The sequence below is a fragment of the Hypanus sabinus genome, chromosome 18 (genome assembly GCF_030144855.1).
Source record: "Hypanus sabinus isolate sHypSab1 chromosome 18, sHypSab1.hap1, whole genome shotgun sequence".
NCBI classification, from domain to species: domain Eukaryota; kingdom Metazoa; phylum Chordata; class Chondrichthyes; order Myliobatiformes; family Dasyatidae; genus Hypanus; species Hypanus sabinus.
Window position 1 is genome coordinate 73,295,726 of NC_082723.1, and position 24,756 is coordinate 73,320,481.

At 47.1% G+C, this 24,756-nt stretch overlaps 1 protein-coding gene across 10 annotated transcripts in view; it reads left to right on the top strand.

Moving 5' to 3' along the window:
* arvcfb (ARVCF delta catenin family member b) overlaps positions 1–24,756 on the top strand; it is a 551,538-nt gene that overhangs the window by 442,112 nt on the left and 84,670 nt on the right. For all 10 annotated transcript variants that reach the window (XR_009516569.1, XM_059994656.1, XM_059994661.1 and 7 more), the window contains 2 exons: positions 5,387–5,558; positions 9,507–9,578. Coding sequence is in view for 9 of the 10 variants with exons in the window: in XM_059994656.1 (XP_059850639.1) it covers positions 5,387–5,558; positions 9,507–9,578 (244 nt within the window). In the remaining variant the exon portion in view is untranslated. The remainder of the gene's footprint in view (positions 1–5,386; positions 5,559–9,506; positions 9,579–24,756) is intronic.

Genomic DNA, 24,756 nt, shown 5'->3' on the forward strand with positions numbered 1-24,756 from the left:
AAGATCACCCAATATTACATGTATTTGTTCGAAAAGTATGTGAACCTTTGCTTTCAGTAATGGGTCTGACCCCCTTGTATAGCAATAACTTCAACCAAATGTTTCCGGTAACTGTTGATCAGTCCTGCACATCAGCTTGGATGAATTTTAGACCTTTCCACCTTATACAACTGCTTCAACTCTGGGATGTTGGTGCCCCAAACCATGATGCTTCTTCCACCATGTTTCGCAGCTGGGATGAGTTTGTGTCTCTTTTCTTCAATACATGGTGTGCATTTCTACCAAAAAAACAGTTCGACTTTTGTTTTTATGTATTCACAAAACATTGTCCATTATCCCAGAAGTGTTGCAGAGCATCCAGGTGGTCTTTTGCCAACTTGAGACATGCACCAATGTTTTTTGGAGAGCATTGCTTTCCTCCATTGTGTCCTTCCATGAACACCATTCTTATTCAGTGCTTTTCTTACAGTGGACACATGAACAGAGACCTTAGCAAGTTCTATAGATTTTAGCAGGTCTTTTGCTGTTACCCTTGGGTTCTTTTTCACCTTCTTTAGCATTGCACATTGTGCTCTTGGTGAGATCTTTGCAGGACACCACTCCTGGGGAAAACAGCAACAGTACTGAATTTCCTCCACTTGTAGTCATTTCCCTTACCGTGGACTGATGAACACTCTGTTCTTTAGAAGTGCTTTTGTACCCTTTTTCCAGCTTCATGCTTCTCTACTATTCTTCTAAGGTCCTCTGAAAGTCGTTTTGATGGAGGCATAGTGCACGTTAACAAATCTTTCTTGAGAACTACAGCATGGGACCATCCCTGGAGGTCGGGACCGGTGCCTTGGTCCCTACCTTGTCCCGCAGCCTCACTAGCACTGCTGATGGAGTTTCTTTGGGCCTCTGCTACGAACTCGCCTAGGACCGTCAGGGGGGTGCCATAGACCAATTCCGCTGAGGAGGTGTCCAGGTCCTCCTTGGGGGCTGTGCAGATGCCCAGTAGGACCCAGGGAAGCTTATCTGTCCAGTTGGGGCCCCTGAGGCGTGCCTTCAGGGCTGACTTGAGATGCCGGTGGAATTGCTCTACCAAACCATTGGACTGGGGATGGTACGCTATGGTGTGATGCAGCTGTGTGCCCAGGAGCTGCGCCAGTGCTGTCCACAAACCAGACGTGAACTGCGCCCCTCTGTCGGAGGTGATGTCCATTGGGAGGCCGAACCTGGCGATCCAGTTTGCAATGAGCATCTTGGCACAGGACTCAGTGGACGTGCCTGCGAGCGGTACGGCTTCCGGCCATCTGGTGAACCTGTCTACCATGGTAAAGATATACCTGGCACCCTGGGAGACTGGCAGGGGGCCGACGATGTCCACGTGGATGTGTTTGGAACCTCCTTTGCGTTGGCTGGAACTGCTGGAGGGGAGCCTTCACGTGTCGCTGGACTTTGGCGGTCTGGCAGTGTACACAGGTCCTGGCCCAGTGTCCGACCTGTTTGCGCAAACTGTGCCAGACGAATCTGTCTGCTACCAGCTTGATGGACACCCAGATGGACAGGTGGGCCAGGCTGTGCAGTGTGTTGAACGCCTGGCGCCTCCATGCTGCTGGTACCACAGGTCGGGGTTTGCCGGTAGACACGTCGCACAGAAGTCGATCCGCTGCTCCAACTGGAGCCCCGAAACAGTGGTGCAGTAAGCCGGGATCTCGGTGTCCAACCGTTGTGCTTCTGCCAGTGCTGCATAGTCTATTCCTGAGGACGATATGCCTACTGAGTGGAGGCAGGGACGAGACAACGTTGTTCTTCCCTACGATGTGGCGGACGTCCGTAGTGAATTCTGAAATAAAGGACATGTGCCTCTGCTGCCGAGCTGACCATGGGTCCGATACCTTGGCCAGTGCGAAGGTGAGGGGCTTGTAGTCCATATACACAGTGAACTCCCTTCCCTCGAGGAAGTACCAGAAATGCCAGACAGCCAGATAGAGCGCCAGCAACTCTCTGTCGAAAGTGCTGTACTTCACCTCTGGTGGCCGTAGGTGTCGGCTGAAGAAAGCGAGTGGTCGCCACTGGTCCTCGGCGAGCTGCTCCAGGACTCCGCTGACTGCTGTGTCGGAAGCGTCGACTGTGAGTGCCGTGGGTACATCGACTCTTGGGTGCAGCAGGAGGGCTGCCTTTGCCAGCGCCTCCTTGGCCTGCTCGAACGCCTCCGTGGACTCCGCGTCCCATGCCACCTCTTTGGCCTTGCCGGCCATCAGGCTGAACAAGGGTCTCATGATGCGTGCTGCCGCCGGCACGAACTGATGATAAAAGTTGACCATCCCTACAGACTCCTGCAGGCCCTTGACCGTGCTGGGCTTGGGGAACTGGCGGATGGGCTGGACCTTGTCCGGTAGGGGAACTGCGCCATGTCGGTTGACTCTGTGGCCCAAGAAGTCGATCTCCGTCAGCCCGAACTGGCACCGCCGGATTGATTGCCAGTCCGTGGTTGCTCAGGGTTGGCAGAGCTGGCACAAATGTGCCACGTGCTCTTAGTGAGAACTGCTGGCCACCAGGATATCGTCCAAGTAAGTGAAAACGAAATCCAGGCTCCGTCCCACCGAGTCCATGAGCCTTTGGAAAGTTTGGGCTGCATTCTTGAGACCAAAAGGAATTCAATCCTCAGGAATTCAAACAGGCTGAATGGGGTGATGAGGGCTGTCTTGGGCACGTTGTTGGGGTGCACTGGGATCTGATGGTATCCCCTGACCAGGTTGATTTTCGAGAAGATGGTCGCTCCGTGCAGGTTCGCCGTGAAGTCCTGGATGTGGGGTACCGGGTATCTGTCGGCAGTTGTGGCGTTGTTGAGCCTTCTGTAGTCTCCGCAGGGCCTCCATCCTCCTGCGGACTTGGGCACCATGTGCAGCGGGGATGCCCACGGGCTGTCTGAGCGGCGTATGATTCCCATCTTACGGAACTCTTCCTTGGCGAGGTGGAGCTTGTCGGATGGGAGCCTGTGAGCTCGGGCGTGCAGTGGCAGTCCTTGCGTGGGGATGTGGTGCTGCACGCTGTGCTTGGGGTCGGCCGTGGAGAACTGCGGGGTGACTATGGAGGGGAATTCTGCCAACACCCTGGTGAATTCATTGCCCGAGAGGGTCACGGAATCCAGGTGGAGGGTCGGTAGCTTGGCTTCTCCGAGCTGGAAAGGCTTGAACATCTCGGCGTGGACCAAACACCAGCCTTTTAGGTCGACCAGGAGGCAGTTGGCTCATGGGAAATCTGCCCCGGTAGTGGCTGTGACACTGCTGCCAATGTGAAAGTCCAAGTGAAATGGCTGGACCTGAAATGCAGTGAGATAGTTTGCAGGCCGTACGTCCAAATACTGGTGCCATTTGCAGTGGTAAGTTCAGGGCCTGGGACTGTGTTAGAGTGTCTATGTTCAAGTGGGGGGGTACACTGACTTCGGCCCCGGTGTCTACCAGGAAGCGCCATCCGGAGTGTCGGTCCCAGAGGGTGAGGAGGCTGTCTCGGTGGCCAGCCATCGTAGCCATTAGCGATGGCCGGCCCTGGCATTTCCCGAAAAGCACATGGTGGACAGCAGCGGCGCGCGCTTGAGCCCCATCTTTGGTGATAGAAACACCATTGTTCCAAACTTTCGTCTTCTTCCCTGTGGGTCTTGGGCTTTGGAGCGCTCAATCGTGGCTAGGCCAATGGGGGCTGCTCCATGTTGCTTGCTCTGCCAAAGGATGTCTGCTTTAGCCACGACTCCACATGGGTCGCTGAAATCCTCACTTGCGAGGAGGAGGCGAATGTTCTGTGGCATTTGCTCAAGGAGCAGCTGTTCAAATAAAAGGCACAGCTTATGGCCGTCCATGTGTAGGAGCCGGATGGCCCGTTCGTGGAGGGAGAGTCTGAAAGTACGGATCAGGAGCGCTTTAAGCTTAGCATTCCTGTCCTCTGTTGGTGCCTGGCGTAGGAAGACGATGATCCGGCCTGCCGTCTCCTGGTCGAGTGTGCTGACTACGTAGTAATACCGCGTGGTGTCGGCTGTAATGTCTCTGATATTGAACTGGGCCTCAGCCTGCTCGAACCAAACATGGGGCTGAGTGGCCCAGAAAGTCGGGAGCTTCAGAGAGACCACTCTGTACGAGTGGCTCGAAATCATGGCTGGTCACTGAGTCGCTGGCTCCAGATGCCGTCTGGAACGTCGGGGTCACCAATGTAGTCGTGAGCAACACGCTACTAAAGAAACACATGGAGGCAGAGAGAGCTGAACTCAGAATACCTTTACTGATTCAAAATCGCACGCTTAAATCTCCCCTCCCATGGGCCCCTCTGACCCACGGGGCGGTCATGGCGTTAGACTATCCCCAGAAGGTCGGCCCTGAGCGGGGACGGCTCCCAATGGCGCTTTGAGTCCCGCGTGTGCAGGCCACCACACCATCATGAAATTTGTTGACTCTGCGGTAGCAGTACAATGTAATACTTAATGGAGAAAAAGCTATGAATTACAGTAAATATATATAAAATAGTTAAATAAATAGTGCAAAAATAAAAATGAAAAGTAGTGAAATAGTGCTCATGGGTTCAATGTCCATTCAGATATCGGATGGCAGAGGGGTAGAAGCTGTTCCTGAATTGTTGAGTATGTGCCTTCAGGCTTCTGTACCTCCTCCCTGGTGGTAACAACAAGAAGAGGGCATGTCCTGAGTGGTGCAGTCAGTCAGAAAGCTCTCCACGGTATATCTTTAGAAATTTTCAAGAGTTTTAGGTGATGTACCAAATCTCCTCAAACTCCTAATTAAACATACTGCTGTCTTGCCTTCCTGATAGCTGCATCAATATGCTGGGACCAGGTTATGTCCTCAGAGATGCTAACACCCAGAAACTTGAAATTGCTGACTCTTTCCACTTCTGATCCCTCGGAGGATTGGTGTGCGTTTCCTCATCTTGCCCTTTCTGATATTCACTATCAGTTACTTTGGTTTTACCGACGTTGAGGGTAAGGTTGTTTCTATGATACCGCTCAACTAGCTGATACATCTCACTCCTGTATGCCCTCTCATCACCCTCTGAGATTAGGCCTAAAACGTCAACTGTACTTTTTTTCCATAGATGCTGCCTGGCCTGCTGGGTTCCTCCAGCATTTTGTGTGTAATAATTATATCAACAGCAAATTTATAGATGGCATTGAAGTTGTGCCTAGACACAGTCATGGGTGTAGAGAGAGTAGAGCACACATCGCTAAGGTACACCAGTATTGGTTATCATTGAGCTGAAGATGTTATTTCCAATCTGCACAGACTGTGGCCAAGAATAATTGAATAAGATATCTCCCAGGTTAGTCTGAGTGTTTCTAATCCATTTGAAATGTGTGGCATTGATACTCATTGTGGCCTAATTTATTTTTTGTATCTACCAGTCAGTTGAGAATTGTGTATGCATTATGAGGAACCTCTCCTACCAAGTCCACAGAGAAGTACCAGGAGCTGACAAGTTTCGTGAGCCATCCACCGACCAGCAAACTGGAACCGGGGGTGCGCAGAAGAAAAAGAAAGATGATTCTGGTTGTTTTGGTGGAAAGAAGGCAAAAGGTAAGAATGTGGCAGTGAAATAGAGAAAAGGCTTGCGACTTGTTGCCTCGCGTATCAATGCTTCTACAAGCACATTAGTTGGATTATTAGGAAGATCGGACTGCAAGGAAAAATAAGAGGAAATAATTTTAATTGGAAATAAATATTAGTTTTGCTTGGTCTCATTTGAAGTGTAGCACAAGTACAAAGATTTCATGTAAACGTATGAAGCTGCAATTCCCACTGGGCCATCCTTGTCTCCCTGTCCAATTATCTCGAAGGCTGTCTTGTTAACTGCCTGTCTCTGTGATATATTATTGCAGCCATGAACAATGGCCAAAAGGTTTTTTTTCAGTGCTCTGTATAAGTTTGGAAGAGAATGTCTCCCCCCACCCCCCGTGATGGTTCTGATGATAGCTGTCAAAAACATTCATTTGATACTTCAATGTTTTGTCCTCAATTTGGCATATGGTATCCAAGCTTGTATATTTGTAAAACAATATTAGGATTGGAAACCACTTGAGATGAATCATTCAGCTGACGGCATTGAAATGGAATAGAAATGGAATAGATGTTTTTAAATTGTTATTGCCAAAGGTGACTCTTTTCCCAGTTAGTAAATCCCAAATGCTTTTTTTCACGTGTCATTTGACTGTTCCTTTCTTCTCTGCACTTTTCTTGTTTGCTGTTATACCATTTAGAGGAGTGGTTTAATCAAGGTAAGATGCCTTTCTTTCTGTTGTTGTTTGGCTGATTTTTGTTCCTAAAACAGTTAATTTGTTCAGGTTGATGTGGTGTGTGAGCTATTGTGAATTAATTGAGAATAATTCCAGTAATGTACTTTACTATAACAGCGTGGAAGTTGTACAGTTATGTAAAGCTCCAGTTGGACAACATGATACTTCACTTCAATACATATGTTGGCCTTGAATTGGATTTAATGCAAAGACATTGCTTTTAATTGGGAGCATTTATATCTTGTGACTTGTAACACTCAAATATACAGTAATGTGCAAAATCTTAGGCACATATATTATAATAATTATATAAATGCCACATTATCCGACCTGCCTTTCCCATGAAATGTGTTTAAAAACAAGGCACTTGTGCAGCCTGGCTATGATGTGACATGCACATATACAGTACATTGCCATCCTACAAGATGTGTCAAACCACCTAGTTTCCTTCCTCCCCATAGCTAGGATGCCTAACACTTTTGCACAGTTCTGTAGTAATTTTAACTTGACACTTTATTGAAAACTCTTGAACCATATGGTACTGTACAAAAGTCATTGGTATATATACAGTTGCAAAAAAACTTCGTGAACCCTTTGTAAGTTACCTGGTTTTCTGCATTAATTACTCATAAAATGTGGTCTGATCTTCATCCAAGTCAAAATAATAGACAAACATAATCTGCCTAAGCTAATAACACACAAACAATTATACTACTTCTTGTCAATATTGAGTACACCTTTTAAACAATCACAGTCTAGGTTCAAATAAGTATGTGAACCTGTGGGTTAATGCCTTCTACAAAAGCTATTTGGAGTCAGTTGTTCCAATCAATGGATTGTAGAGATGCCTTGCCCTATAAAAAGGATCCAGAGTCAGATTACTGACAGAGCCTGTACTTCTCAAGAAAGATCTGTTTATGTGCACACTGACTTCATCAAAACAACTTTCGGAGGACCTTAGAAGAAGAACTGTAGAGATGCATGAAGCTGGAAAAGGCTACAGAAGCATTTCTAAAGACCTGAGTGTTCATCAGTCCACAGTAAGGGAATTTGTCTACAATAAATTTAGTACTGATGCTGCTGTCTCCAGGAGTGTGCATTCTTTAAAGATCACACCAAGAGCACAATGTGCAATGCTGAAGCAGGTGAAAAAGAACCCAAGGGGAACAGCAAAAGATCTGCAGAAATCTCTAGCACTTGCTAAAGTCTCTTTTCATGTGTCCACCATAAAAATGGAGTTCATGGAAGGATACCATGGAGGAAACCACTGCTCTCCAAAAAACATTGGTGCATGTCTCAAGTTTGCAAAAGACCACCTGGATGTTCTACAATACTTCTGGGACAATGTTCTGTGGACAGATAAAACAAAAGTGATTTTTTTTTTGGCAGAAATGCACACCGCTATGTTTGGGGGTAAAAGACACTGCAGACCAACAGCAAAAACTCATCCCAACTGTGAAGCATGGTGGAAGGAGCATCATGGTTTGGGGCTGCTTTGCTGCCTCAGGTCCTGGACAGCTTGCAATCATTGAGGAAGCAATAAATTTTCAAAATGGTGTCAAGGTATTTTACAAGAGAATGTCAGGGTAGCAGTCAGTCACCTGAAGCTTAATAGAAGTTGGATGATGAAACAAAACAATGATTCAAAACACAAGAGTAAATCAACAACAGTGTTGTTTAAAAAGAAGAAAATTTGTGTTTCAGAATAGCCAAGTCAGATCCCAGACCTTAACCTAATTGAGATGCTGTGGAATGACCTGCAGAGAGCTTTTTATGCAAGATATCCCAGAAATATTGATGGACTGAAACAATTTTGTATGGAGGAATTGTCTAAAAGTCCTCCTTGCTGTTGTGCAACTCTGATCAGTGGCTACAGGAAATGTTTTTGGAGGTTATTGCTGCTAAAGGAGGTTCTACCAATTATTAGATACAAGAGTTCATACTTTTTTCATCCTGGACTGTGAATGATTAAACAATGTGTTCAATAAAGACATGAAAAGTACAATTGTTTGTGTGTTATTAGTTTAGGCAGATTGTGTTTGTCTATTATTGTGGCTTAGATGAAGATCAGACCACATTTTATGAGAAATTAATACAGAAAATCAGGTAATTGCAAAGGACTCACAAACATTTTTTGCAACTGTATATATACCCAGGACTTTTGTACAGTACTATATAGTTCAAGAGTTTTCAATAAAATGTCAAGTTAAAATTTTTTCTTGTGTTTATATAAAGAAACAAATTTCATGGCGTAAGTGAGTGATGATAAACCTGATTCTGATATGAGTCTCTATTGTGGACTGAGAGTGAGAAGGGGGCAGGGAGAGGGGATCATGGTTGGAAAAGGGGGAAAGGAGAGGGGAGGGAGCGAAAAGCACCAGAGAGACATTCTGTGAGGACCAATAAACCAATTATTTGTAATCACATGACCTTGCCTTGGCTGGGTGTGTCTGTACCTGCCCACCCCCCACCCCTGGCACTCCTCTGCCATGTGTCCTACACCCCTCCCGTGGCGCTCCTCCTTCGCCATTCCCAACATCCTTAGCTCCTGCCAGATTTGCAGACTCACTCCCTGTTCCAGGTTGACAAAAAAATGCTGTGCAAAATTCTTGGGCACCCGAGCTGCAGGTATCTTTTGCACAGTACTGTCTATAAAGCTCCAATTAGACAACTTAATAGTTCACCTCAATGGATGTGTCAATCGAATGCAAAATCATTGCTTTTAACAAGGAATGCTTGTATTGTGTGACTTGTATAACTCAAATATAAAATTTATGAGGTCATGTGATTGAAGTGCTGAACAGGATTAAAGTAATTACTCATTCCTTTGGAGAAAATGAAATCTAGGCTACGAAGGTGAATTCAGTAAACTTAACACAAGATATTGTAAACTTCCTCTCCCAAAAAAATAAATGCTCTTTGGCCAAGCATATTGAAAATTTCAAAACATTAATAATTGTGAAATCATGAAAGGATATTGAGATGCATTTCAGCTTAGGTCTACTTTGGAGAAAATTTGAAGGACTAAATAGCATACACTGCCTGTTGTAAACAGGCAAGCTGATGGCCAAGTTAATTACCACTGTATTGTGTCTGAGTGTATTTGCTGAGTTTTTTGGCATTGATTGTTAAAGTAAGGAAATGCATTACATAAAATGTCGTCATAATGCTTTTGAAAAAAATGTTTGCAATTCAGTGACATCCTGCCTTTGTGTTTCTCCTCCATGCTTAGGCAAAAGGAATGTGGACACTGACAAAAATTTCGATACTTTGGACTTGCCAAAACGGATTGAACCAGTGAAAGGTATCTTGCATACACTAAAATATCTGGGTGCTCTCCTTGCTCTAATGCAGGGGTTCCCAACCTGGGATACTTAATGGTAGGGGTCCATGACATTTAATGAAAAGTTTCGGATCTGCTGCTCTAAATGATTTTAAGTTAGATTTTGCAAGATTCAACCTCTCACACATTTGTACATTATGCATTATTTTAAAATAAGGTTCTTCAGTCGCACCTTAATGTGAATGGAACTTGCTAAATGAATGCCAGGCTATTTCATGACCCTTATTCATCATTTACTGTTGCGATTTATGAACAATATTAAAAGTTCATACCAAATTGTGTTAGGAAAAATGTGAAATTTCACTGCAGAAATAACAAATTTCTACAGATGTACAGAAGAGAACATTCCAACTGGCTGGTATGGTGGGGTGGGGGGGGGGGGGGCAGGGGTAACTATTGTACAGTATTGAAAGAAGCCAAAGAGAGTTGTAAACTTTGTCAGCTCCATCATGGGCATCAGCCTCCGTAATATCCCAAGAAATCTTGAAGGAGCAGTGCCTCAAAAAGGTGGCATTGTGGCGACCCATTTTCTGGCGCAACCGAACCGACTCACAATTAGATAGCCTACGGGGGTTTGCGAGCACAGAGCGTTGCAGCCTCTGCGCCATGGGGGGCCGGTTGAGGGAGGCTTAAAAGTGAGGCTGAAGTTTTCGAATAAAGTTTTTTCCTTCGACTGCAGTTACCGACTCCGTGTCGTAATTTTAGCGCTGCATGTAGCACACCGCTACAGTTGGTGACCCCGATGGTCCAAACGATTTTTGGACCAGAAATGACCGACGCCGCCTCTGTTCATGCGGTTTCGTTGAAACTGCCGGGTTTCTGGACACAGCGCCCGGACCTATGGTTCCAGCAAGCCGAAGCACAATTCCACGTTCGCCAGATCACCTCAGAAGACACCCGCTACTACTACGTGGTGAGCTCCCTCGACCAGGACACAGCGGCCCAGGTCACGGAGTTCGTACAGTCGCCCCCGGCAGACGGCAAGTACACGGAATTCAAAGCCCTGCTCCTCAGGACTTTCGGACTCTCACGGCGTGAGCGGGCTGCCCGTTTACTGCACCTGGATGGCTTGGGCGACAGACCTCCATCGGCTTTAATGAATGAGATGTTGTTTCTGGCCGACGGACACACATGCCTCATGTTTGAGCAGGCATTCCTGGAGCAGCTGCCCGAGGACATACGCCTGCTGCTATCCGACGCGGATTTCAGTGACCCCCGGAAGGTGGCAGCCCGGGCGGACTTGCTGTGGAACGCCAAAAAGGTGAGCAGGGCGTCCATCGCACGGATCTCCCAGCCACGCTCCCGGCAGCAAACCAGTCCAGGCCCGGCCGCAGAGCCTGCCAACCCCCGGCCCGATGAACACTGGTGCTTCTACCACCAGCGGTGGGGCGCAGAAGCCCGCTGTTGTCACCCGCCCTGCCAGTTCCCGGGAAACGCCAGGGCCAGCCGCCGCTGATGGCTATGGCGGCTGGCCATCGGGATAGCCTCCTGTATGTGTGGGATAGAAGGTCGGGACGCCGGTTTTTGGTCGATACTGGGGCTGAGATCAGCGTTTTACCTCTGACAAGTTACGACACCCGCAGCAGGGCACCGGGTCCCCCCCTGAGGGCCGTGAATGGCAGCACAGTATGGACCTATGGCACCCGTCAGGTGCAGCTACAGTTCGGCTCCAGCCAGTTCACGTGGGACTTCACACTGGCCGCCGTAGCCCAACCGCTTCTGGGAGCGGATTTTTTGTGGGCTCACAGCCTACTGGTCGACCTGTCCAGGAAGAGACTGGTACACGCCGAGACCTTTCAGACGTTCTCCCTGGGTGCAGCCCAGTTGCCAGCCCCTCACCTCGGCTCCATCATGCTGTCCGACAACGACTTCACCAGGGTCCTGGCGGAGTTCCCATCGGTTCTGGCACCGCAGTTCACAGCGGCCATGCCCAGGCACGGCGTACAGCACCACATCCCGACCCAGGGACCACCCCTCCACGCCCGCGCTCGGCGGCTTCCCCCGGACAAGCTCCGACTGGCGAAGGAGGAGTTCCAGAGGATGGAGGAATTGGGGATCATCTGGCGGTCCGACAGCCCATGGGCCTCCCCCCTGCACATGGTGCCCAAAGCGACGGGAGGCTGGAGACCGTGCGGCGACTACCGCAGGCTGAACGAGGCTACCACACCGGACCGCTACCCTGTGCCGCACATTCAGGACTTTGCAGCAAACCTGCACGGCGCACGGATCTTCTCCAAGGTAGACCTCGTCCGAGGGTACCATCAAATCCCGATGCATCCTGACGACGTCCCCAAAACGGCTCTCATCACCCCTTTCGGCCTTTTCGAGTTCCTCCGCATGCCGTTCGGCCTGAAGAATGCCGCACAGACGTTCCAGCGGTTAATGGACGCGGTGGGACGGGACCTGGACTTCGCGTTCATCTATTTGGATGACATCCTCATAGCCAGCGGCAGTCGTCAGGAGCATCTGTCCCACCTCCGTCAACTCTGCGCCCGACTGAGTGAGTACGGTCTTACAATCAACCCCGCCAAATGCCAGTTCGGACTCGATACCATTGACTTCCTGGGCCACAGGATTACTAAAGACGGGGCAACCCCTCTGCCCGCTAAGGTAGATGCGGTCCGCCTCTTTCCCCGACCCACCACGATCAAAGGCCTTCAGGAATTCGTAGGTATGGTCAATTTCTACCGCCGCTTCCTCCCTTCAGCTGCCCGGATCATGCGCCCCCTGTTCGCCCTGATGTCGAGTCCGAGCAAGGACATTACCTGGGACGAGGAGTCCGCCGCCGCTTTCGTTCAAACGAAGGAAGCTTTGGCGGACGCCGCAATGCTAGTACATCCCAGAATGGACGCCCCTACCGCCCTCACAGTGGACGCATCAAACACGGCAGTCGGTGGGGTGCTGGAGTAACTCATCGCAGGTCGCTGGCAACCCCTGGCGTTTTTCAGCAAACACCTGCGACCACCCGAGCTTAAGTACAGTGCTTTCGACCGGGAACTGTTGGCGCTCTACCTGGCAATCCGGCATTTCAGGTACTTCCTCGAAGGTCGGCCCTTCACCGCGTTCACGGACCACAAACCGCTTACCTTTGCGTTTACGAAAGCGTCCGACCCCTGGTCGTCCAGCCAGCAACGCCACCTGTCCTACATCTCTGAATACACGACGGATGTCCGGCACGTCTCGGGTAAGGACAATGTCGTGGCGGATGCGCTCTCTCGCCCTACCATTCATGCCCTTTCCCAAGGGGTAGACTTTGAGGCACTGGCAGAGGCGCAGCAGGCGGATGAGGAGATTCCGAGTTACAGAACCGCAGTCTCCGGTTTGCAGCTCCAGGACCTCCCCGTAGGCCCAGGTGAGAGGACCCTACTCTGTGACGTCGCCACCGGCCAGCCCCGTCCAGTCGTCCCGACAGCATGGCGGCACCGTGTTTTCGACTCCATTCATAACTTGGCGCATTCCTCCATCCGGACGACCATCCGGATGGTTTCCAGCAGGTTCGTTTGGCACGGACTCCGCAAACAGGTCAGTGAATGGGCCAAAACGTGCATGCACTGCCAGACGGCCAAGGTGCAGCGGCACACCAAAGCCCCACCGCAGCAGTTCCATCCCGCCCACCGGCGTTTCGACCACATTCATGTGGATATCGTGGGCCACCTGCCAGTGTCGCGCGGAGCGCGGCACCTCCTGACTATCGTGGACTGGTTCACAAGATGGCCAGAGGCGGTCCCGCTCACAGACACCACCTCCGAATCTTGCGCCCGAGCCCTGATCGCCACCTGGATATCTCGCTTTGGTGTACCAGCCCACATTACCTCCGACAGAGGCGCCCAGTTCACCTCCAGCCTGTGGTCAGCTATGGCCAGCCTTTTGGGGACTCAGCTGCACCACACAACTGCCTACCACCCACAGTCGAATGGGCTAGTGGAGCGTTTCCACCGTCACCTGAAGTCGGCCCTCATGGCCCGCCTGCGAGGAGCCAACTGGGCGGACGAGCTTCCCTGGGTCCTACTCGGCATCCGCACAGCGCCCAAGGACGACCTGCATGCCTCGTCGGCCGAGTTGGTATACGGCACTCCCCTGGTCGTCCCCGGGGAGTTCCTACCAGCCCCAAGGGGGCAAGAGGAAGAACCCGCAGCAGTCCTGGGCAGGCTACGCGAGAAGCTTGGTAACCTGGCCCCCATACCCACTTCACAGCACGGGCGGCACCCGACCTGCGTACCCAAAGACCTACAGAACTGTAAGTTTGTGTTTGTACGAAGGGGCGGGCATCGGCCGCCGCTGCAGCGGCCATACGAGGGGCCGTTTATGGTGCTCCGGAACAACAGGTCCACGTTCGTGCTGGACGTTGGGGGGAAAGAGGAGGTTTTCACGGTGGACTGCCTCAAACCGGCCCATGTGGACCTGGCGCAACCGGCCGAGTTTCCGGCACCTCGGCGCAGAGGCCGACCTCCCAAGCAGGTTCTGGCCCAGACTGTGGACATTGGGGGGTGTATCGCCGGTTCTGGGGGGGGGGGATTATGTGGCGACCCATTTCCTGGCGCATCCGAACCGACTCACAATTAGATAGCCTATGGGGGTTTGCGAGCACAGAGCTTTGGAGCCTCTGCGCCATGGGGGGCCGGTTGAGGGAGGCTTAAAAGTGAGGCTGAAGTTTTCGAATAAAGTTTTTTCCTTCGACTGCAGTTACCGACTCCGTGTCGTAATTTTAGCGCTGCGTGTAGCAAACCGCTACAATTGGTGACCCGAGTTTCCGGCGCCTCGGCACAGAGGCCAACCTCCCAAGCAGGTTCTGGCCCAGACTGTGGACATTGGGGGGTGTATCGCCGGTTCCGGGGGGGGGTTATGTGGCGACCCATTTCCTGGCGCATCCGAACCGACTCACAATTAGATAGCCTACGGGGGTTTGCGAGCACAGAGCGTTGGAGCCTCTGCGCCATGGGGGGCCGGTTGAGGGAGGCTTAAAAGTGAGGCTGAAGTTTTCGAATAAAGTTTTTTCCTTCGACTGCAGTTACCGACTCCGTGTCGTAATTTTAGCGCTGCGTGTAGCAAACCGCTACAATTGGTGACCCGAGTTTCCGGCGCCTCGGCACAGAGGCCAACCTCCCAAGCAGGTTCTGGCCCAGACTGTGGACATTGGGGGGTGTATCGCCGGTTCCGGGGGGGGGGTTATGTGGCGACCCATTTCCTGGCGCATCCGAACCGACTCACAATTAGATAGCCTACGGGGGTTTGCGAGCACAGAGCGTTGGAGCCTCTGCGCCATGGGGGGCCGGTTGAGGGAGGCTTAAAAGTGAGGCTGAAGTTTTCGAATAAAGTTTTTTCCTTCGACTGCAGTTACCGACTCCGTGTCGTAATTTTAGCGCTGCATGTAGCACACCGCTACAGCATCCATGTTTAAGGACCCCCACCACCCAGGACATGCCCTCTTCTCATTGCTACTATCAGGGAGGAGGTGCAGGAGCCTGAAGGCACACACTCAAAGATTCAGAAACAGATTCTTACTCTCTGTCATCCAATTTCTGAATGGACATGGAATCCATGAACAGTACCTCACTACTTTTGATTTCTATTTTTGCACCATTTATTTAATTTAACCATTTTGGTGAGGAGAACTAGGCTGTATCCACCACTTTCTGTAGCCTTTTCTGTTCCATGGGCATTGTTGTGTACTATGTATGCTATTTGACCTTTGACTAATATCAGTTAAATTTAACACAGACTCATGATAAACCAATTTTGTGTTTGTGAATTCAGCTCTGTTCTGCTTGTTCTTTAATGTTGAAGGTTGCTTTCTAATGAGTATATAACCATATAACAATCACAGCACGGAAACAGGCCATCTTGGCCCTCCTAGTCCGTGCCGAACCCTTAATCTCACCTAGTCCCACCTACCCGCACTCAGCCCATAACCCTCCACTTCTTTCCTGTCCATATACCTATCCAATTTTACCTTAAATGACACAACTGAACTGGCCTCTACTACTTCTACAGGAAGCTCATTCCACACAGCTATCACTCTCTGAGTAAAGAAATACCCCCTCATGTTTCCCTTAAACTTCTGCCCCCTAACTCTCAAATCATGTCCTCTAGTTTGAATCTCCCCTACTCTCAATGGAAACAGCCTGTTCACGTCAACTCTATCTATCCCTCTCAAAATTTTAAATACCTCGATCAAATCCCCCCCCAACCTTCTACGCTCCAATGAATAGAGACCTAATTTGTTCAACCTTTCTCTGTAACTTAATTGCTGAAACCCAGGTAACATCCTAGTAAATCGTCTCTGCACTCTCTCTAATTTATTGATATCTTTCCTATAATTCGGTGACCAGAACTGCACACAATATTCCAAATTTGGCCTTACCAATGCCTTGTACAACTTTAGCATTACATCCCAACTTCTGTACTTAATGCTTTGATTTATAAAGGCCAGCGTTCCAAAAGCCCTCTTCACCACCCTATCTACATGAGACTCCACTTTCAGGGAACTATGCACTGTTATTCCTAGATCTCTCTGTTCCTCTGCATTCCTCAATGCCCTACCATTTACTCTGTATGTTCTATTTGGATTATTCCTGCCAAAATGTAGAACCTCACACTTCTCAGCATTAAACTCCATCTGCCAACGTTCAGCCCATTCTTCTAACCGGCATAAATCTCCCTGCAAGCTTTGAAAATCCACCTCATTATCCACAACACCTCCTACCTTAGTATCATCGGCATACTTACTAATCCAATTTACCACCCCATCATCCAGATCATTTATGTATATTACAAACAACATTGGGCCCAAAACAGATCCCTGAGGCACCCCGCTAGTCACCGGCTTCCATCCCAATAAACAATTATCCACCACTACTCTCTGGCATCTCCCATCTAGCCACTGTTGAATCCATTTTATTACTCCAGCATTAATACCTAACGACTGAACCTTCTTAACTAACCTTCCATGTGGAACTTTGTCAAAGGCTTTGCTGAAGTCCATATAGACTACATCCACTGCCTTACCCTCGTCAACATTCCTCGTAACTTCTTCAAAAAATTCAATAAGGTTTGTCAAACATGACCTTCCACGCACAAATCCATGCTGGCTACTTCTAATCAGATCCCGTCTATCCAGGTAATTATAAATACTTGCTCTAAGAATACTTTCCATTAATTTACCCACCACTGATGTCAAACTGACAGGTCTATAATTGCTAGGCTTCCTTCTAGAACCCTTTTTAAACAATGGAACCACATGAGCAATACGCCAATCCTCCAGCACAATCCCCGTTTCTAATGACATATTAAAGATCTCCGTCAGAGCTCCTGCTATTTCTACACAAACTTCCCTCAAGGTCCTGGGGAATATCCTGTCAGGACCCAGAGATTTATCCACTTTTAAATTTCTTAAAAGCGCCAGTACCTCCACCTCTTTAATTGTCATAGGTTCCATAACTTCCTTACTTGTTTCCCACACCTTAGACAATTCAATATCCTTCTCCTTAGTGAATACTGAAGAGAAGAAATCATTCAAAATCTCTCCTATCTCCTTCGGTTCCACACATAGCTGACCACTCTGATTCTCTAAGGGGCCACTGTAAGGGCCACTTACATAACTGTAAGGTTATGTAATGGGGATGAGCCAAAAACAATTTTGCTTCATACTGTTTTGTACACACTTAAATACTTGGTTGCATTTTTAAAGAAATGTATCCAAACAGCAAGGAATATAATACAATGCTTTGAGCAAGCACATGAACCAAATATTGGATTTCAGAGATTGTAGTTGTTGTAATCTCTCTGCTACTTATTTATTGAGGTACACCGCCCAGTAATCTCCCTAGCCTTAATCACAAGACAATTTACAATGACAAGTAACCTACCAACCAATATACCCTTGGACTGTGGTAGAAACCGGAGTACCCAGAGGAAACCCACGCAGTCACAGGGAGAATGTACAGACTCCTTACAGGCGGCGGGAATTGAACCTGAGTAGCCTCTACTATAAAGCATTGTGCAAACCACTATGCTATTCCTACCTGACAAGTACGACCAAGTAGTATCTTTCAGGTATTCCTTTGAACTGCATTGCTGAAATCATTTACATTTTTTTTAAGTCAGAAAGGAGTATCCTAAATCGACCTCTGCTGATTTCATCTGCTTAATGGTTCAAATCAACTAGTTCAATTTAGTATCGGAATATCAGAGATTGTATACAACCTGAAATTCTTACACTTCACGGACATCCATGAAACAAGAAACCCCCCGAAGAATGAATGATAGTAAAATCAGAATCCCACCCCTCCCCTCCCCCCCACAAGCATCATCAGGAGCATTGACCCTCCCCCTTCCCCTCCTCCCTGCTTGCACCAGCAGAAGCACTGCCCCCAACCATGCAAGCAATAGCAGGAGTCCCAAAGAGAACTTGACCTACTGTCCATCAAAAAACTACAGTACATAACCCAGCAGTTTGGTATCTCAGACAGGTTCTCTCTCTCCATCAAGGAAGAGAGAGGTCACGTTCCTGCAACAAGAACAGATCAGCGGCTCACTGTCCCGATGTTGCAATCTTCCATACAGTGAGGAATTCGGCAAGGTTATCTGCTCTTGCAGCGGGTAGTTTCAAAAAGGTCAGGTGCTTTCCATATCATCTGGATGTTGTTTTTACAAAAGATGAGCACTGGTTTATAGGAATCATAACGTGGATCTTGTATTTGCTACGTAAGCATAGAGAATGGGCCTCCTTTAATTATTGTATTCGGTTTACTCCACTGCTTAAGAACAAAAGACTGCTTGGAGTGAACATTAGCTGGAAATAAAACCATAATAGAGCATAAGATATAAGAGCAGAATTGGGCCACTTTCCCTCTCAGCTCCAATCTCCTGCCTTTTTGCTGTATCCTTTCATGTCCTGACAAATCAAGAATCTTACCAACATCTGCCTTAAATGCACCCAATGGCTTAACATCCACAGCTGCCTGTGGCCACATGATTCACCATTCTCTGGCTAAAGAAATCCCTCCTCATCTCTGTTCTAAGTGGATGTTCCTAAATTCTGAGACAGTGTACTCTGGTCTTAGACTCTCCACATCCACTCTATCGAGGCATTTCAATATTCGATAGTTTTCAATTAAGTCACCTTTCAGTCTTCTGAATTCCAGTTAGTATAAGTCCAAAGCCATCAGACGCTCTTCATATGCCAAGCCTTTCAACCTGGAATGATTTTCATAAGCCACCTTTGAACCCTCTCCAATGTCAGCATATCCTTACTTAGATAAGGACTGCTCACAATCCAAGTAAGGCTTTACCAGTGCTTTATAAAACTTCAATGTTACATCCTTGCTTTTCGTGGATGCTTTTCTTTAGCTCAAACAAGGAATGTGGATATTTTACTGGTAAAAATGTTATTTATTGTACAAACCCAATTCTGTATGAAGAAGTGACAAGCATGTTACTCCTTGAACTGCCAAAGTTTTTAAAAATGAAGGTGTATTCATGCTGTAAGCAGAGAATTCATGTATTTAGATTCGTGTATTGCAACTCAACATGGTGTGTGACTGAATTGGAACTAGATGGTACAATTTCTACCTGCTTTTCTCCTGAGTGGTAGATTGGGGATTTAGGGTGCATCATTAGAGATTCCTACTGCCTGTTATGCCATTAGCGTTTAGGGCAGCAATGAAGGTCCTCCATCTCTGGTGATGTTCGGAGCTTCTTTCATCATGTCGGTAGCTTCCTTTTGGTTTACTCTACTGACCCTGGTGGAGACCCAGGAATATTGTTGCACTCAGATGTGGAAGGATTCTTCATTGCTGTTTCCGTAACAATTTTGTTTACCAGTCAGGGTTACTAGGTCTGAGCTGAGCCCCTGAACCTGGGAGACCAGTGGACCACTCTCAGCCTGGCCCCTACCCTTTGACTTGTTTGGCACGGCTGACCCGAGCAAGATCCAAAGCATAAAGCCCTAACTCCAGCCAGCATAGCACTCTGGGTCTTTGAGGCAGGTGAGCCTTCAAACCATGACAAGGTTATGGTCCTCTTGGAGGCCATTAAAAATAGATGAAGCAATCAGCTGCAGCACATCTTGTAGACAGCACAAACATGCACTTGTAGCCACATCATGTTGGTATTGAGAATGAATTGTCAATTTGGTTATGTAAGTTATCAACCAACGATGCAATTAGAACTGAGTTGAGTGGAATAAAATGCAGTGTAATCATTAGAGAAGTTCATGCTTCCCATTTGAAGATGGAGAGAAAGTCATTGATGAGGCAGATGTCATTCATGGCCTGGCAAATTTTGGTATCAAAGTCCTGGAAAGGAGACAGACTTCAGCCACCACAGCTATCATTCTTTCTGCTGTATTTGGTTCTTGTCTCACTTCAGCATATGGAGAGTTTTCTCTACAATTTCTCTGCCTGTTTCGTATCTGGTTATTTATTGTATGTCAAGGTAAGTGCCAGAGTTATTACTTGGCTGGATGCCTGGGGTGGCTTTGAAATAGAAATAGTAGCTCCATAGCTGAAATGTTGTGTCCCATTTCCTTGGCTGTAATTCCAAATTCACAAGGAAAACAAAAAAAAATCACAAAGGAATAAGAAGTGTTTGGCAGCTCACCTAAGAGAAGGAAACTCTGATCTCAAACCTCACACACAGGGAAGGCTGCAGGAGTAAAGTCCGAAGGGAAAATCTAGAGCTGGAGTCCCTTTGTTGAGGTTAATGCAGACTGGCAATTCCTGCAACGCCACCGGTGCTGAACTCTATCAGTCTCTGCTGTTCCTTTCGATTATCAGCTGCATGGAGAGTGGAAGCCTGTTACATGGGCTCTCCATATTGTACAGTTTACATGTCTTCTGTGTACATAGAAAGCTAGGATGCGATACCTATGGCTGATTCCGATTGATGGAGGATTGTACTTGTGCTACTTTTCAACTGTTAAAATGGAGGCACAAGAGACTGCAGCAGCTGGAATCTGGAGTAAGAAACAGTCTCAGTGGGTCATGAAGCATCCGTAGATGAAAGGTTTCAACCCAAAATGTTGACAACTCTTTATCCCCTTGGAAGTACTGATTTACCCGCCAAGTTCTTCCAGCAGATTGATTGTAGCTCCATATTCCAGCACCTACAGTTCCTTGTGTCTCCTATTAATGGCATTTGAAATAGAGGCATATGAAATTGTGGAAAATTAATCATAATTGTTGAATACTGGTTAGTACAGGCCAGCATCAGCTCTAATTGCCATTAGCACTTCAAACTAAATCTCAGTGCATTATTTAAACATAGAAAGGTCATCTGGTGTCAGCTGAGGCAGAAACAGTAACATTTAAAATTTGGTTGTAAACTATTGGAAACAGCTGAAGGGAATGCAAAATATTGAATGGGAGCATCACATTTGTTGCTATAGTCATTTGATAACTATTTGCTCTTCCAGTAAAGGCGATAATCGTGATTCTGCTCGTGGAGTAATGATTGCTTTTTAAGTATAAGGTTGTAGCGGTGTGCTACATGCAGTGCTAAAATTATGACACGGAGTCGGTAACTGCAGTCGAAGGAAAAAACTTTATTCGAAATCCTCAGCCTCACTTTTAAGCCTTCCTCAACCTGCCCCCCGTGGCGCAGAGGCTCCAAAGCTCTGTGCTCACAAACCCCCGTAGGCTATCTAATTGTGAGCCGGTTCGGTTGTGCCAGGAAATGGGTCGCCACAAGGTGATTTTTTTTTTGTTGAAGATTTAGGCATTGGGCCCAATTGGAAAGGTTGGGTATGGGCAGGGTCCAGGTCCCAGACATAGTGAAGTGACAGAACCCAATGCTTGGACAACAATTTAGGGCCCAGACCAGATTGAAAAGGTTCTTTGTTGCTGCTGTTAGAAGACACATCTCAAGGTTGTATAATTTTACTGTTGATTCTCAAGTTGGGGAACTCGAAATAAAAGTGGCTGTGCAGGCTGTTAACATCAAAAGAGCAAGCTGTTGGTCTTTTCGCTGTGGAAGGAGTGCTTCACCTCTCTCCCTTGTCAGTGAGAGGGGGAGAGAGAGAGAAAGAGCCTATGGCATGTCAAACTGTAGGGTGGACAGTGGTTTTTGATGGACTCTCTTTGAGGATTTTGTTATCGCTTGCAGAGTGATGCTGATGCTTTCTGCTGGAATAATGAGGGGAGGGTTGATGCTTTTGTTTCTGTTTGTGTGTGGGAGGGGTGCTTCGGGGTTCTAATGTTTTTCCTGTCACACATTCTTTCCTTCTGATTCATGGAGTAAGAATGTAAGAATTTCAAGTTGTACATTGTATACATTCTCTGATATTAAATGGATCCATTGAACAATTGTATGCATACTTCGATAATGAATGTACTTTGAACTTTAATTGGGACGCGTGAGTCTGTAGCACCTGATTTCTTCCCCCCCCCCCCCGCCCCCACCGATTAGGGTCATGTGAACCATGGGAGCAGGTGGTAGATGGTCACATGAGCAGCTGGTGCATATCACAAGATCTTTTTATGCAACTATTGACACCAGGCGGACAACCCTGAATATTGACAATTACCGGGTCTTTTAAAGACACTGTTCAGAAGAGGCAATGGCAAATCACTTCTGTAGAAGAATTTGCCAAGAACAATCACAGTCATTGAAAGACCATGATTGTCCATATCATACAACAGGGCACATAACGACCAAATGACTATGTTGACAGGAAAGGCGTCCAAGGCTTGAGGGAGTAAAGGATATGCCGTACTTTAAGTTGAGGGAAGGAAGTAATGAGGCGATAGTATGTACAGCCTGGACGGTGTATTTTTAGCACCTTATCTGTAGATTTCAGGAAAGCCCTGGAATTTTGGCTCCAAATCAGAATGTGTCATTGAAGTGCACAGGACACTCTCTGGAGTGGCTGCTGAATATAAAAGCTGGTCATTGAAATAATTCCAAATCTTGTACAAAATGAACCCTATCTCAAGGATAGATTGGGTAAATTGTCAGGAAGCCAAAGTATTTTTACATGGTGTAAGCATTAACGGTTCTGACACAGGTCGTTGACTTGAAAAGTTAACTGCTTTTCTTCCCATAGATGCTGCCTAACCTACTGAGTCTTTCCAACTTTTATTGTTTTTATTGCAGATTCCAAGCATCTGACTTTTTTTTTGATTTTTTAGCTTGTTGAACATTTTTCAACTTCAACAAGATTGTGATCCATCTCATTTGGCCTCTTTCCTCACTGAACTAGATCTCAAATTACAATTAGCCCACAGTTTTCCATCTCTTTTGCACCACATGCTTCACTACTGCAGGGCGCAGTTCCGTGGCTGTCTTAAAATGTGGAGCATTTCCTTGCATTGTCTTGATGACTATTAACAAAGAGGTTCTGTCCTATAACCATATAACAATTACAGCACAGAGATAGGCCATCTCGGCCCTTCTAGTCTGTGCCGACGCTTACACTCACCTAGTCCCACCAACCTGTACTCGGCCTATAACCCTCCATTCCTTTCCTGTCCATATACTTATCTAATGTTACTTTAAATGACAATATCGAACCTGCTTTTACCACTTCTACTGGAAGCTCGTTCCACACAGCTACCACTCTGTGAGTAAAGAAATTCCCCCTTGTGTTAGCCTTAAACTTTTGCCCCCTAACTCTCAACTCATGTCCTCTTGTCTGAATCTCCCCTACTCTCAATGGAAAAAACTTATCCACGTCAACTCTATCTATCCCCCTCATAATTTTAAATACCTCTATCAAGTCCCCCCTCAACCTTCTGCACTCCACAGAATAAAGACCTAAATTGTTCAACCTTTCTTTGTAATTTAGATGCTGAAACCCAGGTAACATTCTAGTAAATCTCCTCTGTACTCTCTCTATTTTGTTGACATCTTTCCTATAATTTGGTGACCAGAGCTATACACAATACTCCAAATTCGGCCTTACCAATACCTTGTACAATTTTAACATTACATCCCAACTCCTATACTCAATGCTCTGATTTATAAAGACCAGCATGCCAAAAGCTTTCTTCACCACCCTACCCACATGAGATTCCACCATCAGGGAACTATGTACCATTATTCCTAGATCACTCTGTTCTGCTGCATTCTTCAGTGCCCTACCATTTACCATGTATGTCCTATTTGGATTATTCCTACCAAAATGTAGCGCCTGACACCTATCAGCATTAAACTCCATCTGCCATCATTCAGCCCACTCCCCTAACTGGCCAAAATCTCTCTGCAAGCTTTGAAAACCTACTTCATTATGCACAATGCCTCCTACTTTAGTATCATCTGCATACTTACTAATCCCATTTACCACCCTATCATCCAGATCATTCATGTATATGACAAACAACATTGGACCCAGTACAGATCCCTGAGGCACACCACTAGTCACTGGCCTCCAATCTGACAGTTATCCACCACATCCTCTGCTGGATTTGGATATAGAATTGTTATTTTTCTTGGAATTTAATTTTTCTGCGCTGCTTGTATTTTGATATTTACATGTAGTTGTTCAAAGAATTTTCCAGTTATTATGGTACAGTTGATTCTGCATTTTCTAGAAACTCTGGTTTTCAGTTGCAGGTGTCAGGTTACTTGAATCTGTCTTTTTTTTTTATTGGTTAATTCAGGGGTTCCCAACCTGGGGTCCACACAGCCCTCAGTTAATGGTAGGTGTCCATGACATAACAGATGTTTAGAACCCCTGTGTTAGTTGTTCTCACTGAAAATTTAGTTTTATCTCTAATATGAGTCTGAAATGACCATGACTAATTTTTTCCTGGTTAGTTAGTTAAAGTCTGTCCTGAGCCTTATCGGCTCATCAGGCCGGTGCTTATGCTGGTTTTTGTGGCATCTGAGAGTATGAGATCAGAGTTTTCCTTCTCCTCAATGAGCTACCAACCACGGTGTACAAGCCCCATCCACTTGAAGTGATGTTGTTAGGTGCCAGTAACCCTTCTCATGTCAGTAGAAACTGTTCCACTGGGCTTAGTAGCTAAGTGACATGTGAAGGCCAGTAGCGGGACTTGGTTGTCAGTGGCTATATGAGGGGCAGTCAATTGGGAGTTTTTAATAGGCAATGGGAGCTTATCCCCACTCCCACCCCTGGCTATAGCAACCTTAAGGAACCAATCTTCAATCAGCACTGCAGAAATCAGGATTCTGCTAATTC